Source organism: Chiloscyllium plagiosum, unplaced genomic scaffold (assembly GCF_037043375.1).
Source record: "Chiloscyllium plagiosum isolate Xiang-an unplaced genomic scaffold, Cpla_swu_hap1 HiC_scaffold_24, whole genome shotgun sequence".
Taxonomy (NCBI): Eukaryota; Metazoa; Chordata; class Chondrichthyes; order Orectolobiformes; family Hemiscylliidae; genus Chiloscyllium; species Chiloscyllium plagiosum.
Window position 1 is genome coordinate 1,391,442 of NW_028270162.1, and position 22,977 is coordinate 1,414,418.

The 22,977-nt window shown below is 42.7% G+C and overlaps 1 protein-coding gene across 4 annotated transcripts in view; it reads right to left on the reverse strand.

Moving 5' to 3' along the window:
* Positions 1–22,977, reverse strand: part of LOC122551019 (V-type proton ATPase 116 kDa subunit a 2-like) — an 88,885-nt gene that overhangs the window by 52,612 nt on the left and 13,296 nt on the right. For all 4 annotated transcript variants that reach the window (XR_015761230.1, XM_087999814.1, XM_087999816.1 and 1 more), the window contains exons 2-4: positions 19,047–19,144; positions 8,954–9,091; positions 2,980–3,080 (exon numbers count right to left, since the gene is read on the reverse strand). Coding sequence is in view for 3 of the 4 variants with exons in the window: in XM_087999814.1 (XP_087855940.1) it covers positions 2,980–3,080; positions 8,954–9,091; positions 19,047–19,103 (296 nt within the window). In the remaining variant the exon portion in view is untranslated. The remainder of the gene's footprint in view (positions 1–2,979; positions 3,081–8,953; positions 9,092–19,046; positions 19,145–22,977) is intronic.

The following is a 22,977-nucleotide window of genomic DNA, read 5'->3' on the forward strand; positions in this document are numbered from 1 at the left end:
TGACAGAATCATTACAGCACGTAAGGCCATTCAGCCCATCATGCCTGTACTGGTTCTACTAACGAGTACCAATTTCCTGTATATTCACCGATCTCCTTGCACACCAATTCTATCCAAATAATCATCCAATTTCCTCTTGACTGTTTTATTTGAACTGGCTCCACCACATTTCCAGGCAGTACACTCCAACCACTCACTGGGCAAAAAAAGGTTTCTCTCTATTATCCTTGTTTCGTTCACACATTAAATCCATGCCCTCTTGTTTCTGTTCCTTTTATAAGCAAGGACTGCTTCTCCTTACACTTACTCTGGAGAGGGAAACATCGACACACCCTTTCTCCAGCACTTTCTGTTTTTAGTCCAGACATTAGCCAATTATTTGATCTGATTTTATAGAGTTTTCAGGTGAAGTAAACACAAGAAGTAAATACAAACTTCTGCATCATTATCCAACAATATATGCCAGCTGCTTGAGCTCATTTATAATTGCAACTCAAATTTAAATCCTTCGTTCCAAACAACTTGGAAGTGGAATGAGACAGATTTCCTGCCCAATGTGTTGTTCTCTTAATTCCAAAATAAACTTCCATTTCATCCATTTAAGGAATATGGACCAAACACAGGGATATGGAGTTAGGCCATACATCAGCCATGATCACACTGAATTGCAGAACAGGTTCAAAGGGCTGAATAGCAGAAGTCACTCTGGTTGTGGGAGGTGAATCTGGACATTCCCAACATAGTGAGAAAGGCCTCTTCGCCAGTGTCATCATAGACTGGATTCAAAAACTTGGAGTGTCAGAGTTTTAAGTTAAAATCCATTTTCACTGTCAGACCTCCAACATTCAGCTCTGTATTAATGATCTAGCTATGTTATGATCCTTCTGTTAAATATAAAGAAGTTTAGCTCTAAAACTAACCGTGCCGCTTTGGTGCTAGATTGATTGGACTCAGTTTTCCAGAGTGATTTTACATCGTGTTGCTGTACTCTTGTGCCTGTTTCTCACTCATACAGCTGTTAGCAATCCTTAATGTAGTTGTGCTGTTGAAAATCCAAAATAGGAACCTAGGAACAGGAGTAGGCCATTCAGTCTCTTGAGCCTGTTCCACCATTCGAGATCATAGCTAATCTGTGGTCTAACTCTACATGCCTGTGTTTGGTCTATATCCCTTAAATGCATGAAATTGAGGTTTATTTTGGAATTAAGTAATAAACATCTTGGACAAGAAATCTGTCTCATTCCACTTCTAAATTGTTTGGAACGAAGGATTTAAATTTGAGTTGCAATTATAAATGAGCTCAAGCAGCTGCCATACATTGTTGGAATGTGATGCAGAATTTTGGAAAGCTGTGTTTGTTTCATCTGAAAAGTCTGCATTTATAAAACAATTCTCATATCAAGTAATTGGCTAATTGTCTGGACTAAAAACAAAAAGTACTGGAGAAGGTTAGCATTGACGGAGAGAGATAAACAGAGTCAACGCTCCGAATCCAGTATTACCTTCCTTTAGAACACGCCAATATTTTTGGTGCAAATATTACCATTTTTAGGCCAAAATCTGGAATTCCCTCCCTCAGGACATTGTGGGTCGACCCACAGCATACAGACTGCCGCGGTTCAAGGCAGCAGCTCAGCCCCACCATCTCAAGGGTAAATAGGTATGGGCAATAAATGCTGGCCAACTAATCAATGTCATGTCCCATGAGTAAATAATAGAAAAAAATTCCCTTTAAATCGTTTGATAATGTGGAGAGCCAGCAGCTGATAATCCAATGTTATTTTTCTGAAATGTGCAATACAAATATTCAAATACAAGCTGAAATAAACACAATAATATAAATACCAAGTGCAGAGTGCATACAGTGTGGGAGTACTTTCCAGTCAAGTCTCCTATCTACTCAGCTCACCCAAAACACCATTAAGAATCCCTGCCCCACACCACAACCATCCTCATTCCTGTCCTTGTTGACTTTAATTGGCCTCCAAGTAAGCCTACTGATGATTCAAAGTTAATGTTGCTAACAATTTTGTCAAAGACTTCCATCTTGCACTTATCAGGACAATTTACCAGAATTCCAAAATAAAGAGAAAACAACACTTATACTAAATGAGAAGAATGTGCTAACTGGTTAACAAGTTGAATCTGATCCATTGAGACATTGCTATGAAGAATATGCTAAATAGTGATGACTAGGTTATCTTTACTGGATATTATTATTCAGAAATTGGTTAAGTAGCTTTCTATTACTGTCAATCACAAGCTACCTTCACTGCCCAAAATACACACTGCAATTCCTATAGTTTCATGCACAATATGCTTGCCCTCATCACCAACCTGGTCAATATGGCCATAGATATTAATTTACGTTGCAAACTTGATTATAGTGCTAAAATACAGCACATCAAATTACTGGCCAACCAATCAGCATTCTCTTCTCATTCAGTTTAAGTGTTGTTTCCCTTATACTTTGGTACTCTTGCAAATTATTCTGATGAATGCAAGATGAAAAGCTTTGACAAAATAGCAGTTTTCAGCAATGCTCAAGTTCTCTACTACCTTAACAAGAATTCAAAGTTGGTTACTTCTCATATTCTAACCATGCAACATGTTTAGTGGTAAATTCCAACATTGTTTTTTTGTTTACATTGAACCCCAATAAGTCAGATTGTAAATGCACATCCTCTCATTCCAATACCCTCCACTTTGTTTGATCTGATCTAACCCCGAGACCTGCAGTTCTGTGCCGCTTCTCCTTTCATTTGGTATCTATGTCTTCATCTCATTCTGTCCTTCCATTTATTTCTATCTCGTGTTTATCTCACTTTCCCCAAAAGCATCTATTTACCTCACACATTCTCTGAGGTACAAGGTTCCACTTTATTGCTATTTGAAACAAATTCACATTATATTCTATAATACTTTTGATACTCTTGATAAGGGAAGGAGTGACGTAGCTGACAAAACGCAATGGCATACCCTAACTTGGCTCCTAGCCGCTGCATGTTCGTATGGTCCATTAGTGGCTCTTTATCCAACGAAGGAAATTCCTCAAATTGAGTCTGGGAGGCAAGGTCAAGCTAAAGAAAAAAATAATAACATTTTAAAGATCAGCAGAGGAAAGACGCAGTTGAGCAAAAGCAGTTGAGCAAAAGAATCTTCCTTCTTCCACAGACTGGGCCCCATCATAGACACCTGCCAATATTCTCTCTTTTTCTCTTGGGTAGTTTCCACACTAGGCTGGAACTCCCTCATGTTGCACAGTCCGATCTGGGGACAGTTCATTTTTTTGAGCAAGTTCTGATTTGTATCTTTAATTTCAAAGTCTGACAGTGCATCATCATTGCAGCCCATTCACCGGGCCACAGTTGTTTTATTTTTAAACCTAACAATGTTCTCCATAAAGATGCTTTAAAATAAGTCAATGAATGTGCAACCTTTACAGACAGTGACAAGCTACTTTGTATTTTCTGTTTTAATTATCATTTTACAGAGATATAGTTTCAGATATTACATTTCTATTTAACTAATTATTTTTACAGCAAGGACTCTTCTCAAACAGAAACAACATTTGAATGTAAGCTAAGTAAGTTATGTAATGTAGAATATTGCCTGGTTCTTTGGTAACAGCAGTAAAATAGTATATTTCTATGCTGTGGAATTTTCACCAGTATTATAGTTATACCCAGGGAGACTGTTGAAAAACAAGAACCTAACAAAGATAGCGAACACATCCCAACATTAATTTAAAATTCAGATCACTTAACTTCTTACAAACGATGTGCACACAGCAAGAGTCAAGGAGCTAGTAAAAATATGAAACTAGAGAGCTCTGGCTCCAATACTGAATCAATTTAGATGAGATCATTGGGGAAACAAACCTAATTTTTCAGTATAGAAACAAAGTACTCCAGATGCTGGAAATCTAACATAAAAAAATGCTGGAGAAACTCAGCAAATTTGGCAGCATCGTTGGAGAGAGAAACAGAGTTATTGCTTCAAGTTCAATGTAACAAAAGACCTATATTTAGGTCAGAGTTGCTGTAATTTCTTTTGTTCTCTCCCATAAGTAGCCGGGGATACAACTGATCCCGACCTGGGGATTAATCCACTACTAAACTTGTGGAAACATCCAATACCTCCTCACTCCCTATGTCATTTGGTAAATCTGCAGCAGTACAGAAGGGGGCGTAGTGCATTCAAACTGGAATTTGCAAGAGTCTAAGCCCCATATGCTCCCTTTAGGGTGAAATGTAGGAACAACAAGCGCAGGGAACCCTGGATGTGTAACAATATTCAAGACTGTACAAGGAGGAAAAACAGGCTTTAGCAGGTAGAATGGAGGCAAGTCAACAAAGGTCAGAGTGGAGTATGCAAAATGCAGGGTGGAACTTTAAGAAAGCAATCAAGAGGTAAAGATGAGACATGAAAAATATTTGAGGGTAAGATTAGGGCAAATCCCAAGACGTTGTACAGCAATGGGAAGAGGATAACCAAGGGACGAATCTGTGCATAGAACCAGAGAACACTGGTGGGATATTAAATAAACACTTCACTCAGGAGGATGATATCAATACAGAATTCAGGATGAGGGCCCGTGAAGCTCTTGAGCAGACTGGCATCAGGGGTGAGGAGATATTTGAAGTTTTGGCAGGCCTAAAAGTGGACACATCTCAAGGTATATCCCAGCTGTATCCCAGGCTGCTGTGGGAGATGAGAAAATAAATAGATCCAATTTTTAATTCCTCTCTGGCCACAGGGGAAGTGTCAAAAAACTGGAGGTCAGCTGTACCACTTTTCAAGACGGTTATGAGGTAAACAAGGGAATTAAACACCAGAGAGTCTCACATCAGTGACAGAAAACTACTGGAGAAGATTCTGAAGGAGAGAATTAATCTCCATTTAGGGAGGCAAGATTTGAAGAGGGATAGTCAGCATGGCTTTGTCACAGGGAGGTCATGCCAAAATATTTGATTGAATTTTTCCAGGAGGTAACCAGGTGAGTAGATGTAATTTCTAAGGATTTCAGCAAAGCCTTTGACAATATCCCACTTGGGTGACTGATAAAGAAGGTTAAAGCACATGGAATCCAGGATAATATGCAAACTCCACACAGACAGTCACCCGAGACCGGAATCGAACCTGGGTCCCTGGCGCTGTGAGGCAGCAGTGCTAACCACTGAGCCACCGGTGGTAGAGGCAGTTTCTGTGGCAGGAGCCTAGTGTGCAGTGGTGTACCACACGGATCAGTACTGGGGCCCTTACTGTTTGTGATACACCAAAACGACAAAGAAGAAAATATGCCGGGGCGGGTGGGGGGGTGGAGAATGATAACTAAGTTTGCAGATAACATGAACATCCACCGAGTAGCTGACAGCCAAGGTGGTCATTTTAATCTACAGGAGGATATAAATGGATTGGTTAAATGGCAGATCAATGGCAGTTTAACCCTGATAAATGGGAGGTGGTGCACTTCGGAAAAATAAACAAAACAAGGGAGTACTCAATAAATAGCAGGACACTAGGGAGCTCTGAGGATCAGAGGGATCTTGACAACAGATCCCTGAAAGTGGCTGGAGAGGTTAATACAGTAGTTAAACAGACACCAAGGACACTTTAGATTAGATTCCCTACAGTATGGAAACAGACCCTTTCACCCAACAAATCCACACCGACCCTCTGAAGAGTAACCCACCCAGACCTATTCTCCTACCCTATATTTACCCCTGACTAATGTATCTAACACTATGGGCAATTTAGTATGACCAATTCACCTGACCTGCACACCTTTGGATTGTAGGAAGGATGTTGAGGGTTACAGAGGAAGATAGATAAGATGCAGAGCTCGGCTGAGAAGTGGCAAATGGAGTTTAATGCGGCAAAGTGTGAGGTAGTTCACTTTAGAAGAAGTAACAGGAATGCAGAGTACTGAGCCAATAGTAAAATTCTTGGTACTGTAGATGAACAGAGGGATCTCTGTGTCCTGGTGCATAAGTCCTTGAAAATTGCCACCTAGGTTGATAGGGTTGTTCAGAAGGCATATGGTGTATTGGCATTTATTAGATTAGATTACCTACAGTATGGAAACAGGCCCTTCAGCCCAACAAGTCCACACCGATCCTCCGAAGAGTCACCCATCCAGACCCATTCCCCTAACCTATATTTACCCCTGACTAACGCACCTAACACTATGGGCAATTTAGCGTGGCCAATTCCCCTGACCTGCACATCTTTGGATAGTGGGAGGAAACCGGAGCACCCGGAGGAAACCCACGCAGACACGGGGAGAATGTGTAAACTCCACCCTGACAGTCGGGTGGGAATTGAACCCAGGTCCCTGGCGCTGTAAGGCAGCAGTGCTAATCACTGAGCCACCATACCACTTGTTTATATCCATCATGTTATGGATTATAAAGAGAAGGGAGGTGATGTTGGAGCTGTACAGAATTTTGGTTAGGCCCTAACTGGGGTACTGTGAGAGTTCTGGTCTCCATACTACAGGAAGGATGAGATGGCTCTGAAGTGGGTGCAGAGGGGATTCACCAGGATTTGAACAAATTACTGCAGATGCAGGAATCTCAACTGAAAACAGAAAACGCTGGAGATCATAGCAGGTCAGGCAACATCCATGGAGAGAAAGCAAACTAACATTTCAAGACTGCGTCAAAACATTAGCTTGCTCTCTCTCCATGGATGCTGCTTGACCCACTGCAATCTCCAGCACTTTTTTGTTTTGACCAGGATGTTGCCTGGGATGGAGCACTTCAGCAATGAAGAGAAACTAGATAACTAGACCAGGTTGTTTTCGTTGGAGCAGAGAAGGTTTGGGGGCGGGGCGGGGTGTACCAAATAGAAGTGCATAGGATTATGAGGGGCATGGACATTGTCCCATTGTTTAAGAAAGGTAACTGGGATAATCCTGGAAATTACAGGCCTGTGAGTCTCACGTCAGTGATAGGGAAATTACTGGAAAAGATTCTCAGGGACAAGATCTGTATGCATTTAGAGGCAAATGGACTTATTTATGGATAGACAGCATGGGTTTCTGGGGGAGAGGTTGTGCCTCACTAACTTGATCGAGATTTTGAGGAAATGACAAAGATGATTGATGTGGGAAAAGTCATTATGTTGTCTATATTGACTTCAGTAAAGCCTTTGACAAGGTCCCTCATGTCAGCCTGGTACAAAAGATGGAAGTCACATGGTTTCAGGGGTGACCTGGCAAAATGGATACAGAACTTAGTCATAGGAAATAGAGGGGAGTGGTGGAAGGATGCCTTTTGGAATGGAGGGTTGTGCCTAGATGTGTTCCACAAGGATCAGTGCTGGGACCTCTGCTGTTTATGATCTACATAAATGATTTGGAGGAAAACGTAACTGGTCTAATAAATAAGTTTGCAGATGATATAAAGATTGGTGGAGTTATGGATAGTGAGGAGTATTGTCAGAGGATGCAGCAGGATATAGATCAGTTGGAGGCTTGGGCAGTAAAATGGAAGATGGAGTTTCTTCCAGACAAATGTAAGGTGATGCATTTTGAAAGGTCAAGTACCGGTGAAAATTATACAGTGAATGGCAGAACGCTTAGAGTATCGCTATGCAGAGGGATCTGGATGTGCTGGTCCACAAATCACTGAACGTGGCAGCTCAGGTAGTTGAGGGAGTAAAAAGGGCCTGCGGCATGCTTGCCTTCATTGGAAGGGGCATTGAATATAAGGATAGACAAGTCATGCTGCAGCTTTATAGAACTTTAGTTAGGCCACACTTGGAATATTGTGTACAGTCTGGTCACCACATTACCAGAAGGATGTGGATGCTTTGGAGCGTGTACAGAAAAGGTTTACCAGGATGTTGCCTGGTATGGGGATTTTAGCTATGAAGAAAGGTTGGGTAGACTGGGTTTTTTTTCCCCATTGGTATGCAGGAGGTTGAGGGGCGACCTGATAAAAGTTTATAAGATTGTGAATGCCATGGATAGAGTGGAAAGTATGAGGCTTTTTCCCCAAGGTGAATTCAGGTGCAGAGGGGGAATGTTAAAAGTGATGTATGAAGCAAGTTTTTCACACAAAGGGTGGTGAGCACCTGGAATGTATTGCCAGAGGAGGTGGTGGAAACAGATACAATAGCAGCATTCAAGAAGCACCTGGATGAATACATGAATAGGAAAGGATTAGAGGGATACGGATCCTGTAAATAAAAACAGTTTTAGTATAGAAGGGCAAAATATATCAATGCAGGCTTGGTGGGCTAAAGGGTCTTTTCCTATGCTGTATTGTTTTTTGACAGGTGCATAGGAAGCAGCTGTTCCCCTTAGTCGAAGGGTTAATAATAAAGGGGTATAATTTTCAGGTGAAAGGCAGGAGGTTGACAGGGAATTTGAGGAAAATGTTTTTTTTCACCCAGAGGATGGTGAACTAGGTGGGAAGCCTCATAACCTTTGAAAAGTACTTGGACGAGTACTTGAAATGTTGCAATATTCCAAGGCAAAAATAGAAATTGCTGGAGGAACTTGGCAGGTCTGGCAGCATGTGTGCAGAAAAAGTAGAGTTAACGTTTCAAGTCTAGTGACCAATCTTCAGAACTGATGAAGCATCACCAGACTTGAAATGTTAACTCTATTTTTCTCTCTCCACAGATTCTGCCAGAGTTGCTAAGATTCTCAAGCAATTTCTGCTTTGTTTCAAAACTTCAGCATCTGCAATTCTATGTTTTATAATATTCAAGGCTATAGGCCAAGTGCTGCAAAGTGGGACTAACAGATTTACAGTAGTTTGGTCAATACAGTCTTGATGGGCTAAAGGGCCTCTTTTGTACTGTATGAATCTATGACAACTTCTTTAGAAGTTAAATTCCTACATTTGAAAAGTTAAACAAAAAGTCCCAACACAAATGACACAACAAAACTTTCTGGCATGCAACAATGAAACAGTCTGAATTCCTCATGTTCACTCACCTCAGAAGCCCTTTTGACAAAGTTCTGTGTTACTCTCAGCATGTGACTGTATTCAGTCAGCTCTAAATAATTTCTCTTTAGAGTCTCTTTGTTTTTTGTCACTTCTTTCAGCTCCGCTTCCAGCTGTTGAAGCTGCTCCTTTAAAGAAACAAAAACAGCCACACATAAGGAAGCAGCGTCTCCAGAAATACCTTACACTATCTCCTGGACTCTGGGCATTCAAGTCCAAACTCCCGTTCATTTCACAAAGCTGACTTCCTACTCCTTGACCAGCAGGGAATGTTAGCCTTACTTTCAGAAACATCATATAATCATTGTGTATCTTTACATGTATTGAAACCTTTATGAATAAATTAGGACATTAAACTGAATAGCAAGTTGCTTACGGAACAAATAAAATACTTTCAGATCTGAATGGAACAACATAGTTAGCAAATTTGCAGAGAACACCAAAATTGGAGGTGTAGTGGACAGCGAAGTAGGTTACCTCAGATTACAACGAGATCTTGATCAGATGGGCCAATGGGCTGAGGAGTAGCAAATGGAGTTTAACTTGGATTAATCTGAGCTGCTACATTTTGGAAAAGCAAATCAGAGCAGGACTTGTACACTTAATGGTAAGGTCCTAGGGAGTGTTGCTGAACAATGAGATCTTGGAGTGCATGTTCCTTGTTCCTTGAAAATGGAGTTGCAGATAGATAGCATAGTAGAATATCGAAGGAGGCGTTTGGTATGCTTTCCTTTATTGGTCAGAGTATCGAGTACAGGAGTTGGGAGGTCATGTTGCAGCTGTACAGGACATTTGTGGGTGGCACGGTGGCTAGCACTGCTGCCTCACAGCGCCAGAGACTCGGGTTCAATTCCCGACTCAGGCGACTGACTGTGTGGAGTTTGCACATTCTCCCCGTGTCTGCATGGGTTTCCTCCGGGTGCTCCGGTTTCCTCCCACAGTCCAAAGATGTGCACGTCAGGTGAATTGGCCATGCTAAATTGCCAGTAGTGTTAGGTAAAGGGGCAAATGTACGGGAATGGGTGGGTTACGCTTCGGCGGGTCAGTGTGGACTTGTTGGGCCGAAGGGCCTGTTTCCATACTGTAAGTAATCTAATTTGTTCGGCCACTTTTGGAACACTGCATGCAATTCTGGTCTCCCTGCTATCAGAAGGATGTTGTGAGACTTGAAAGAGTTCAGAAAAGATTTACAAGGATGTTGCCACGGTTGGAGGGTTTCAGCTAGAGGGAGAGGTGAATAGGCTGGACCTGTTTTCCCTGGAGCATTGGAGGCTGAGGGGTGACCTTATAGAGGTTTATAAAATCATGAAGGGCATGGATAGGGTAAATGGGCTGGGGGAATCCAGAAATATATTACATGGGTTTAGGGTGAGAGGTGAAAAATTTAAAAGGCACCTAAGGGGCAACTTTTTCATGCAAATGGTGGTGTGTGTATGGAATAAACTGCCAGAGGAAGTGGAGGAGGCTCATATAATTACAACATTTAAAAGGCATCTGGATGGGTATATGATAGGAAGGGCCAAGTGCTGGCAAATGGGACTAGATTAGATTGAGATATCTTGTCAGCATGGACAAGTTGGACTGAAGGGTCTGTTTCCAAAGTGTACATCTCCATGACTCAATGTCAATACCAGCATCAGGGATAAACAGAAAGGAAAACTGTAATGTGACTTCAGCGTAATCTCATTTCTTAGCATTGGCCCATTGCCTGCATATTGCAGCACTTGAGGGGCATCTCTAGGTATCTGTTAAATTAGTTAAGAGTATCTGCCTCTATTATTCTTGCACACAGCGAGTTCCCACTTCCCTTTCATCCGTTCTGATAATCACTTGAAAACCATGCCCCATGAGTCATCTACCATTCTGTTAGTGTTTAAACACTCTTACCATCACTCTTTCCAGGTCCCTCCCAATTTTGAACATCTCAATCAAATCTCCCCTCAGCATCCTCTACTCCAAGAACGACCCCAGCCTATCCAGTCTTTCTACATGGCTGCACCTTCCAGTCCTGGCAAAATCCTCACAAATCACTATTTTGCAGCAGCAGGAGCAGTGAAAGCGAGGACCAGGGGCTGCTGGAAAGGTAAATTTCCCATTTAAATACTTCCCTCATGGAATCAGTGGCCTCCATTTTGCAGCAGCAGCGGGAGCAGCGAGAGGGAGGAGCTGAGTGGGAGTCAATTGTGCTCTGGGAAGGTGAGTGAACTGATATATTTGGGCTGCGGCTGAACCAGAGACACTACACGGGTCGTGTCACCCACCCGCCCGCTGCCTCTAACTAATTGATAAGGTAAGGCTTTTCTTTTTATCGTGTGCTGGTAAGTAGTGTGATTGGTAAAAAAAAAAATGTTTCATTTCATTTACTGATTATTTGATATTATAGTTGGACTAAGTTAAGCTTAAGGTTAAAAATGGCAGGATAAATCAGACCTGTGTTATGCTCCTCTTGCTCAATGTGGGAGCTCAGGGACGTGGCTGAGGTCCCTGACTCCTTCACATGCAGGAGGTGTGTCCAGCTGCAGCTCTTGTTCAACCGCATGACGGCTCTGGAGCTGCGGCTGGAGCATCCGTGATGCTAAGATGGTTGTGGATAGCACGTTTAGTGAATTGTTCACACTGCAGATTAGGATTGCTGAGGGAGAAAGGGAATGGGTGACCAAAAGGCAGAGAAAGAGCAGGAAGGCAGTGTAGGTGTCCCCTGCGATCATCTCCTTCCAAAACCGTTTTGGATACTGTTGGGGGAGATGGCTCACCAGAGGAAGGCAGCAGTAGCCAGGTTCATGGCACCGTGGCTGGCTCTGGTGTAGAGAAGGGCTGCAAAAAGAGTGGAAGGCTATAGTCACAGGGGATTCAATTGTAAGGGGAGTGGATAGGTGGTTCTGTGGTCGAAAACGAGACTCCCAAATGGTATGTTGCCTCCCACGTGCACAGGTCAGGGATGTCTCAGATCGGCTGCAGAAAATTCTGAAGGGAGAAGGTGAACAGCCAGCTGTCATGGTGCATACAGGCACCAGTGATATAGGTAAAAAAAAACAGGATGAGGTCCTACAAGCAGAATTTAGGTAGTTAGGAGCCAAGTTAAAAAGGACCTCAGAGATAGTAATTCTCAGGATTGCTACCAGTGCCATGTGCTAGTCACAGTAGAAATGAAAAAATAGGCAGGTTGAATGAGTGGATTGATAGCTGGTGTAAGAGGGAGGGGCTCGATGTTTGGGACATTGGGACCTGTTCTGGGGGAGGTGGGACTATTACAAGTTGGACGGTCTATACCAGGGCCAGGCTGGAATGAAATGAGGTTAGTGGGCAGTAAAGACATAGTAACTAAAGCCTTTAAGGAACTAAGTAATGAAGTCAGCGTGACTAAGGGGAAGAGTAAGCAAAGAGTAAATGATGAACACAAAGGGACAGGTGGTCTGAGGTGCATTTGTTTTAATACGAGATGTGTAGTAGGTAAGGCAGATGAACTTGGGGCTTGGATTAATACTTGGGAGTATGACGATAATGCTACTACTGAGGCTTGGTTGAGGGAAGGGCAAGATTAGCAACTAAATATCCCAGGATATCAATGCTTCAGGCGGGACAGAGAGGGAAGTAAAAGGAGTGGAGGAGTTGCTTTACTGGTCAGAGAGGATATCACAGCTATGCTATGGAGGACTCGAGCAGTGAGGCAATATGGGCACAGCTCAGAAATAGGAAGGGTGCTGTAACAATGTTGGAGCTGTACTACAGGCCTCCCAACAGTGACCGTGAGATAGAGGTACAAATATGTAAACAGACTATGGAAAAATGTAGGGGCAACAGATTGGCGGTGATGGGAGATTTTAATTATCCCAATATTGACTGGGATTCACTTAGTGTTAGAAGTTAGATGGAGCAGAATTTGTATGGAGCATCCAGGAAGGTTTTCTAGAGCAGTATATAAATAGTCCAACTCAGGAAGGGGCAATACTGGACCTGGTGTTGGGGAATGAGCCCGGTCAGGTGGGTGAGGTTTTAGTCGGTGATTACTTTGGGAATAGTGATCACAATTCTGTTAATTTTAGAATACTCCTGGAAAAGATCACAGTGGTCCTAAAGGAAAAGTGCTAAACTGGAGGAAGGCCAACTTTAGCAGAATTTAGTATGAGCTGGGAATGTGGATCCGGAGCAGCTGTTTGAAGGTAAATCCACATTGGATATATGGAAGGCTTCTAAGGAGAGGTTAATTAGAGTGCAGGACAGACATGCCCCTGTGAAAGTGAGGAATAGAAATGGCAAGATTAGGGAACCGTGGATGACAGGTGAAATTGTGAGACTAGCTATGAGGAAAAAGGAAGCAGATGAAGCTTTGAAAGAATATCAGTAATGTAGGACCAATCTGAAACAAGGAATAAAGAAGGTTAAAAGCATTCATGAAATATCTTTAGCAAACAGGGTTAAGGAAAATCCTAAAGCCTTTTATTTGTATATAAGGAACAAGAGTGTAATTAGAGAACGGGTTGGCCCACTCAAGGACAAAGGAGAAAGGTTATGCGTGGAGTTAGAGAAAATGGGCGAGATTCTTAATATCTACTTTGTGTCGGTATTCACCGAAGAGAGGGTCATGGCGAATGTTGAGCTTAGGCATAGACTTTTGATTATTCGAGGTCAAAATCAGCATAAGGAGGGAGAAAGTGTTGGGTATTCTAAAAAGCATTAAGGTGGACAAGTCCCCAAGGTGAGGGTGGGATCTATCCCAGATTACAGAGGGAAGCGAAAGAGGAAATAGCTGGGGCTTTAACAGATATCTCTGCAGCATCCTTGAACACAGATGAGGTCCTGGAGGGCCGGAGAATTGCTAATGTTGTCCCCTTGTTTAAGGAGGGTAATCTAGGTAATTACAGACCTGTGAGCCTGTCGTCACTGGTAGGGAAGCTGGAGAAAATACTGAGGGATAGATCTATTTACATTTGGAAGAAAATGGGCTTATCAGTGATAAGCAGCATGGTTTTGTGCAGGGAAGGTCATGTCTTACCAAATTAATAGAATTCTTTGAGGAAGTGAGAAAGCTAATGGAAGAGAGAAGGGCTGTAGATGTCATTTACATGGACATTTGATGAGGTTCCCCATGGTAGGCTGATGGAGAAAGTGAAGTCGCATGGGGTCCAGGGTGTACTAGCTAGATGGAAGAAGAACTAGCTGGGCAACAGGAGGCAGACAGTAGTTGTGAAAGAGAGTTTCTCAAATTGGAAAACTTTGACCAGCAGGATTCCACAGGGATCCGTTCTGTTGTTTGTGATATATATATATATATTGATCTGGAGGAAGGTATGAGTGGTCTGAATGGCAAGTTTGCAGATGTCACTAAAATTGGTGGAATAGCAGATAGTGAAGGGGACTGTCAGAGAATGCAGCAGAATATAGATAGATTGGAGAGTTGGACGGAGAAATGGCAGATGGAGTTCAATCCAGGAAAATGCGAGGTGATGCATTTTGGAAGATCCATCCTTGAAAATGGAGTCGCAGGTAGATAGGATAGTGAAGGCGGCAATTGGTATGCTTTCCTTTATTGGTCAGAGTATTGAATACAGGAGTTGGGAGGTCATGTTGTGGCTGTACAGGACATTGGTTCGACCACTGTTGGAATATTGCATGCAATTCTGGTCTCCTTCTTATCAGAAAGATGCTATGAAACTTGAAAGGGATCAGAAAAGATTTATAAGATTGTTGCCAGGGTTGGAGGATTTGAGCTATAGGGAGAGGTTGAATAGGCTAGACTGTTCTCCTTGAAGCGCCGGAGGCTGAGGGGTGACCTTATAGAGGTTTATAAAATAACAAGGGGCATGGATTGGATAGTTAAATATTGTCTTTTCTCTGAGATGGAGGAGCCATAGGATATAGGTTTCAGGTGCAGTCCTTGCATGGGATTTTGTACACTACATTAGTTTTGCTCATGCTGGGTATCGGGTCCTTCGTTCTGGTGAGTTGTTGTCTGAGGGTGGCTGTTGGTTTGTGTGCTGTTATAAGTCCTAGTGGTCGCAGTAGTCTGGCTGTCAGTTCTGAAATGCTCCTGATGTATGGTAGTGTGGCTAGTCCTTTGGGTTGCGGCATGTCCTCGTTCCGTTGTCTTTCTCTTAGGCATCTGTTGATGAAATTGCGCGGGTATCTGTACAAGGTATTCGCCAAAAATGGATACCCGCGCAATTTCATCAACAGATGCCTAAGAGAAAGACAACGGAACGAGGACATGCCGCAACCCAAAGGACTAGCCACACTACCATACATCAGGAGCATTTCAGAACTGACAGCCAGACTACTGCGACCACTAGGATTTATAACAGCACACAAACCAACAGCCACCCTCAGACAACAACTCACCAGAACGAAGGACCCGATACCCAGCATGAGCAAAACTAATATAGTGTACAAAATCCCATGCAAGGACTGCACAAAACACTATATAGGACAAACAGGAAGACAGCTAACGATCCGCATCCATGAACATCAACTAGCCACGAAACGCCACCACCAGCTATCCTTAGTAGCCACACACGCAGACGACAAGCAACATGAATTCGACTGGGACAACACTACCATTATAGGGCAAGCCAAACAAAGAACAGCCAGGGAATTCCTAGAAGCATGGCACTCATCCACAAACTCCATCAACAAACACATCGACCTGGACCCAATATACCGGCCACTACAGCGGACAACTGAAACTGACAACCGGAAGCGGCAGGGACAGGCCACTATAAATGCCGGAGAAAACACCACAGAAGCGCTTCACAGGAGGCTCCCAAGCACTGAGGATGTCACCTAGACAGGGGACGAAACGTTTGCAACAAAAATTTCCAGCTCGGCGAACAGAACCACAACAACTATTTAAATATAATGAAAGGAGTGACTTATAGGACAAGTTAAGAGCATGTGGGATTTAGTGTCGAAAAGGGTGGCATTGGAAAGCACAGCAGCTCAGGCAGCATCCAAAGGAGCAGGAAAGTCAATTCTCCTACTCCTCAGTTGCTGCCTGACTGGCTGTGCTTTTCCAGAGCCACGCTTTTCAACTTGACTCCCCAGCATCTGCAGTCCTCACTTTCTCCTAGGATGTGGGATTTATTCAGGACATCAGCAGGGATGCAGATACAATACAATTAAATGGTAAGAATGGGAATTACGAAGAAAGACTCAAAAAACTTAGCTTTTTCCAATGGATGATTAAGGAAGCTTTATTTGAGGTTTTTTGTAAGATTTTAAAAACCTGAATGGGGGAAATGTGTCCAATGACTGGAAATGTTAACAATGAGACATAGACAGGGCATTATGTTCAAACCCTCACTGACTTTTCAGTATCTTAATTTTTATTGTTTTATTAATTTTGAACTTAGAGCTGGAAATTATTTGTGGACTTTGGGACAGCTTGTGTAAAAGGAAAAGAACAGACCAAACAAGCTTTGTTTGTTTGTTAGGCCAGGCCTGGTGGTTAATTGTACACTGTTTCTTTATTAAAAGAATTCTAACAGACATTGCGACCCTGGGATGGGTACTGTGTTTAAACAAACAGCAGCAGTTGGCTACTAACAGTACTTGTAATTGGTTCCAGCAAGTCTGGAAAAGACTCTATGTTCAAGCAGAATGGTACTTGAAGCTGTGGGAAGTGTTGATCAGTTGATCGGGGTGGAACTTAATCAAAGTTTTCTTTTGAACTATGTTTTCTGTGAGATAGTTCTGGGCTGCTACTGAGACAGTAAGAAGATTTGAAAGCTCCCCGCCTAATCTCCCACACTGGCTGCCAGAAGCTCAAGGAGAGGAAAGCTGAGTTAGAAGTGTCGTTGCCTTTATCTGGGTGAACTGAGGAGGTGACCCTGATCAACATTTCAGAAAAACAACCCAGAAATTCACAGCTATGTTTGGAAAACAATGCATCATAAAAGAAAGCCATTTAAGTAAACTGGCCAGTTTTGTTATTTCATTTTATTCCTAAATTGTGTCTGTCTTTTATGTGTACACTGGCTAAAAACAAATATTTCAGGTTTAAAGCACAGACTAAGGAGTGTTGCTGAACAAAGAGACCTTGGAGTGCAGGTTCATAGCTCCTTGAAAGTGGAGTCGTAGGTAGATAGAATAGGGAAGGCAGCATTTGGTATGCTTTCCTTTATTGGTCAAAGTATTGAGTACAGGAGTTGGAAGGTCATGGTGCGGCTGTACAGGACATTGGTTAGGCCACTGTTGGAATATTGCGTGCAATTCTGGTCTCCTTCCTATTGGAAAAATGTTGTGAAACTTGAAATGGTTCAGAAAAGACTTACAAGGATGTTGCCAGGGTTGAAGGATTTGAGCTATAGGGAGAGGCTGAACATGCAGGGGCTATTTTCCCTGGAGCATCAGAGGCTGAGGGGTGACCTTATATAGGTTTACAAAATTATGAGGGGTGTGGATAGGGTAAATAGGCAAAGTCTTTTCCCTGGGGAGGGGGAGTCCAGAACTAGAGGGCACAGGTTTCGGGTGAGAGGGGAAAGATATAAAAGAGACCTACGGGGCAACCTTTTCACACAGAGGGTGGTATGTGTATGGAATTAGCTGCCAGATGAAGTGGTGGAGGCTGGTACAATTGCAACATTTAAGAGGCATTTGGATGGGTATATGAATAGGAAGGGTTTGGAGGGATATGGGCCGGGTGCTGGCAGGTGGAACTAGACTGGGTTGGGATAGCTGGTCGGCATGGACGCATTGAACCGATGGGTCTGTTTCCATGCTGTACATCTCTATGACTCTATAACAAGTTGATGGAGTAGGCAGATAGGTAGCATGTGAAGTTCAATACAGATGCTGGCAAATGGGACAAGGTCAGATTTGGATGTCTGGTCGGCTTAGATGAATTGGACGGAAGGGTCTGTTTCCTTGCTATATGACTATGACTTTAAGGGTGAAGTGATACATTTTTGGTCAATAAACCATGGAGAAATGGGATAAAAAGAAGGTACTTTTCTAAAGGGTTTGCATGCGCAGAGAGACCTGGATGTGTGTGTACCCCTAAATCATTAAAGAAGGCAGGACAGCTGGAGACAACATGAAGGTAAATGAAGCATATAGTATTCTTGCAATTATTAATCAGGGCATTGAGTCCAATCACAGGCAGGGACGTCATGCTGAACTTGCATAACACACTCAAATAAAAGTGAAGTATTGTGTATGCTGGAAATCTGAAATTCAAACAAAGTGCTGGAGAAACTCAGGAGGTCTGGAGCATCTGTGGAGAGAGAAACTCAGTTAACATTTCAAATCTGATAGACTCTTTTTCAGATCGAGATACTACTTAAACTTCAGCTGGAATTGTGTGCACAGTCCTGGACTACAGGAAGAATATGAATGCATGTTCAAAAATGGAGAGAATGTTTACAAGAACAGTTCCCCAGGGACAAGAAACTAGAATTCTGAACAGAAATTGGAGGCTGGGACCGTTTCTGGACAGGAATCACAGGCTGGGACTGTTTTCTTTGGATAGGAGAAGGAAAAGAGGAAATTTGATAGAAAGTTTCAAAATCATGAGAGGCATGGACAGAGTAAAAAGGGAGAAACCATTCCCATTCATAACAGATCAAAAATGAGAGGACACAGATATAAAGTGATTTCCAGAAGAAGTGAGTGAGAGGGGGAAACATGATGAATTTGCATATACCAAATTCAGTGAGTCTGGAATACACTTCCTGGAAGTGTGGTGAAGGCAGGTTCAGTTCAGATATTAAAGAGGAAATGCAAATGCACAGTTTGAGAAAAAAAGGAGGATAGTATCAAGACATGATGCTCATTTGAAAAAAATGAAGACGACACAATGGGCTGAATGGCCTCTTTCTACAGAATCACTGAATTGTTATGGTGCAAAGATTTTGCAAAAGGAGAATAAAATCTCGTCATTCTGACCACCATCCTCAATGCTGCTGGCTACAGGAGGGAAGTCTAATAACTGTGAGCACCAGATGCCGTTTACTAACACCAATGGGCCAGTGGCCCCACATCTCGGTTTCCTCTTGACTTGACTGAGTTGCCAAACAAAAGTGAGAGATGGAATAAACAGTACATTGTAAGCAGTCCACCCACAAAGCACCATATCCAATCAGAACTTACTTGTATTTTTAAAACATGCTTCGGTAGAGGTGCAACAGGATTTACATCACTGTCCATCAGAGAGATATCAGCTTTCTTAATTTCTTGCAGCAAATAGCCTGAAATAAAGGAGGAAATAATTAGTCTTCTGTTCTAATATGACCACAACTTATGGAGCTGGGCCAGAGTGCAGCAGACCATTCGAATCCAGAGGGAAGTACTGCATCCCACTTGGTCAGGGCTAGACAAAGCAGAAATTATCCTAGGCCCGTGCTGACTGCACTGCCAAATACCCAGCTCTCTGAAAGGGTGAAGTGTGTGTGTGTGTGTGTGTGTGTGTGTGTGTGTGTGTGTGTGTGTGTGTGGGGGGGGGGGGGGCCATCCCAAGGGCATGGCAAAGCACAAATAAATACACGGTCTTCACGAGCAATAGGCAGTGCTGTGCATTTAGTCCAGTTTAATTTAATGTCAGCAATACAGTACTGATCAAGAACACAGAGCATGTAATAACATTAGACTTTCTGAAGAATTCATAAACTTATAACAAAAGAGCCTTTACAGCAGAAGCTGTTGAATCATCTTATTTTATCACCATGACAACATGGATAAGGAGAAAAAGCACATGTTCAAATTAAACAGGAACTGAAAATGTTCCTAGAATCTCTTTTCTCAACTCTGCCCATAACTAATCAATTCTAAATCACATTGCAGCTCATTCAAAAGCAGTGTCTAAGTGAAAAAACATGATGAATTCAATTCTGCCAAGATCCTGTTTATGTTCCACCAAAAACTAAATCCAATTTGAAAGAAGAACTGAACAATGAAAGTGTTCAGATCAAAGAGAAAGCTATTTTCCAATCCCAGGGCACTTGGGCACACGAGCCAACAAAGACCTGACTACATTAACCGCATTGTTTAGTTCATGGCCCATAGACCTGGAGGCTCTGGTGGTTTGACTGAATATCAAAACACTATTTAAACATGATGAGAGCTTCTGACTCAACCAGCCAGTTCCAGACTCTGTCCACCAGCTGATTGAAAATACTGGTCCTTAACTCTCCTTTTATCCTTCTATCCCGTACCTCAAAATTAGTGACCCCTAGCTACTGACCCTGCTACTGCTGGAAAGAAGTGCTTTTCAAACCAGCCCATCTCTGTCCCACAAAATATTGTGCACCTCTATCAGTCTCCTCTCAACCTTCACCGCTCCAGGGTGAACACCCTCAGTCTATACAATGTTGCTTCATAGCTTAGATCTCATAGCCCAGTGAATCTCCTCTATGTTCTCCAGTGCAATCACATCCCTCCTATAGTGACCAGAACCGCACACAATACTCCAGCCTATTCATCTTTTTGTACAATTCCAGCATAACCTCACTACTCTTGTATTTCATGCCCCTGCTAATAAAGGCAAGTATCCCATATACCTTCTTCACCGCCTTAACTACCTTCAAGGAGTCATGGATATGTTCCTCCCTAAGAAGGATGTGAATCTATTGCATTCTTTACTACAAGAGGCTATCGAATCAGGGATTTTAAGAATATTGAAGGCTGAGATAGACAGAATTGCAATCAGTAAGGGAAGCAAGAGTTATGGAGATATGGCAGGTAAGTGGGGTTGAGGATTATAAGACAAGTCAGGATCTCATTGAATGGTGGAGGAGCCATGATGGGCCAAATGACCTACTTCTGCTCCTGCCTTATGGTCAGACAGAATGGCAGCCAAACACTGACAAAGCTCGCTCGCATGGTCTGATCATGCTAATACAGAGAAATGCCACTCCGTTTAGACACCAATAAATTCCTGTGATAAGGACAGTCTTTCAACGGCTTATCATCCAGCCCAGAGTGCTAACCATAACCCTATTGCAAGTCTTTTCTTGTCCATAAACATACTAAGGGAGGGAAAAGAAGAACATGGCTGACCAGGGAAGTCAGTGACAACATAAAAGCCAAAGAAAAATGTTGTGAAGATTAGTGGGAAACCTTTAAAAACCAGCAGAGGAGAATGAAAAAAAGCAATAAGGAAGCAGAAGATGAAATATGAGAATAAGCTGGCTAATAATCTAAAAGATGACTTTTTGTAAGATATCTAAAAAATAATAATCACACATCACGAGGTTATAGTCCAACAGGTTGCCCCTGATGAAGGAGCAGCGCTCCAAAAGCTAGTGTGCTTCCAATTAAACCTGTTGGACTATAACCTGGTGTTGTGCGATTTTTAACTTTGTCCAACACCGGCAACTCCAAATCATTAAAAAATAATACAGAGATAAGAGTGGATGTTAGACTGCTAGAAAATGAGGCTGGAGAGGTAGTGATGGGGAATAAAGAAATGGCAGAGGAACTGAATAGGTACTGCGCATCAGTTTTGCGTAATCAAAGACACCAATAGCATACTAGAATTTTAAAAGATTCAGGGCACAGAGGGCACAGTGGCCATCATGGAGGTGGTGCTGGGGAAGCTGAATGATCTGAAGATGGATAAATCACCCAGACCAGATGGACAGAATTGTAATCAGCCAGGGAAGCAAGAGTTATCGGGAAAAGGCAGAAAACAGAAGTTGAGGATTACGAGTGAAGATGAAGATGAGTCAATATCTCATTGAATGGCCAGAAAGAGATTGTAGAGGCACTGATGATCTTTCAGGAATTACTGGAGTCAGGGAGGGTCCCAGAGGATTGGAAAATGGCTAATCTAACATCCCCTTTTAAGAAGGGCAGAAGATTGGAAACTATAGGCTGGTTAGTCTAACCTCAATCGTTGGCAAGATTGACAGAAGCCGTTATTAAAGGCGAGACCGCAGAATTCTTGAAGTGCATTGTAAAATAAGGCTGAGTCAGCACTGCTTCGTCAAGGGGAGGTCATGCCTGATAAATATGTTAGAATTTTTGAGGAGGTAATGAGCAAGTTAGAAAAAGGAGAGCAAGTGGATTTTCAGAACGACTTTGACAAGGTACCGCACAGGAGGCAGCTAAATAATATAAGACCCCATGTTGTTAGAGGCAAAGTAGCGGCATGGATAGAGGATTGGCTGACTGGCAAAGGCAGAGGGTAGGGATAAACAAGTCTTTTTCAGGATGGCAGCCGGTGACTAGTGGAGTTCCACAAGGCTCAGCGTTGGGACCACAACTATTCACGTTGTACATTAACGATCTGGAAGAAGGAACCGAGGGCATCGTTGCTAAGTTTATAGATGACACAAAGATAGGTGGATAGACGGGTAGTTTTGTGGAAGCAGGGAGGATGCAGAAGGACTTGGACAGTATAGAAGAGTGGGAAAGAAGTGGAACACAATGTGGGAAAGTGTGAGCTAATGCACTTTGTGGGAAGAATAGAGTTGTAGACTATTTTTCAAATGGGGAGAAAGTAAGGACTGCAGATGCTGGAGATCAGAGTCAAGAGTGTCTTGCTGGTAAAGCACAGCAGGTCAGGCAGCATCCGAGGAATTTATGCCCGAAATGTAAATTATCCTGCTCCTCGGATGCTGCCTGACCTGCTCTATTTTTTCCAGCAACACATTCTCGACTATTTTCCAAAAGGGAGAAGTTTCAAAAATATGAAGCACAAAGGAACTTAGGAATCCAGGTTCAGGATTCTCATAAGGTTAACATGCAGTTGGCAGTTAAGTAGTAAAATGTAATCTTTGCATTCACTTCAAGAGAGCTAGTATACAAGAACAGAGTTGAGGCTGTAGAAGGCTCTGGTCGGACTGCACTTGTAACAATGAGAGTGGTTTTGACCCCATATCAAAGGAAGGATGTACTGGTGTCACAGGGATCCAGAGGAGGCTTACAAGAATGATCCTGGGAAGAAGGTTTGTCATATGAGAAGCAATTGAGGACTCAGACTGTACTTGATGGAGTTTAGAAGGATGAGGTGGGATCAGAGTTTACACAGAGAGAGAGAAAGAAAGAGAGAGAGAGAAAGAGAGAGAGAGAAAGAGAGAGA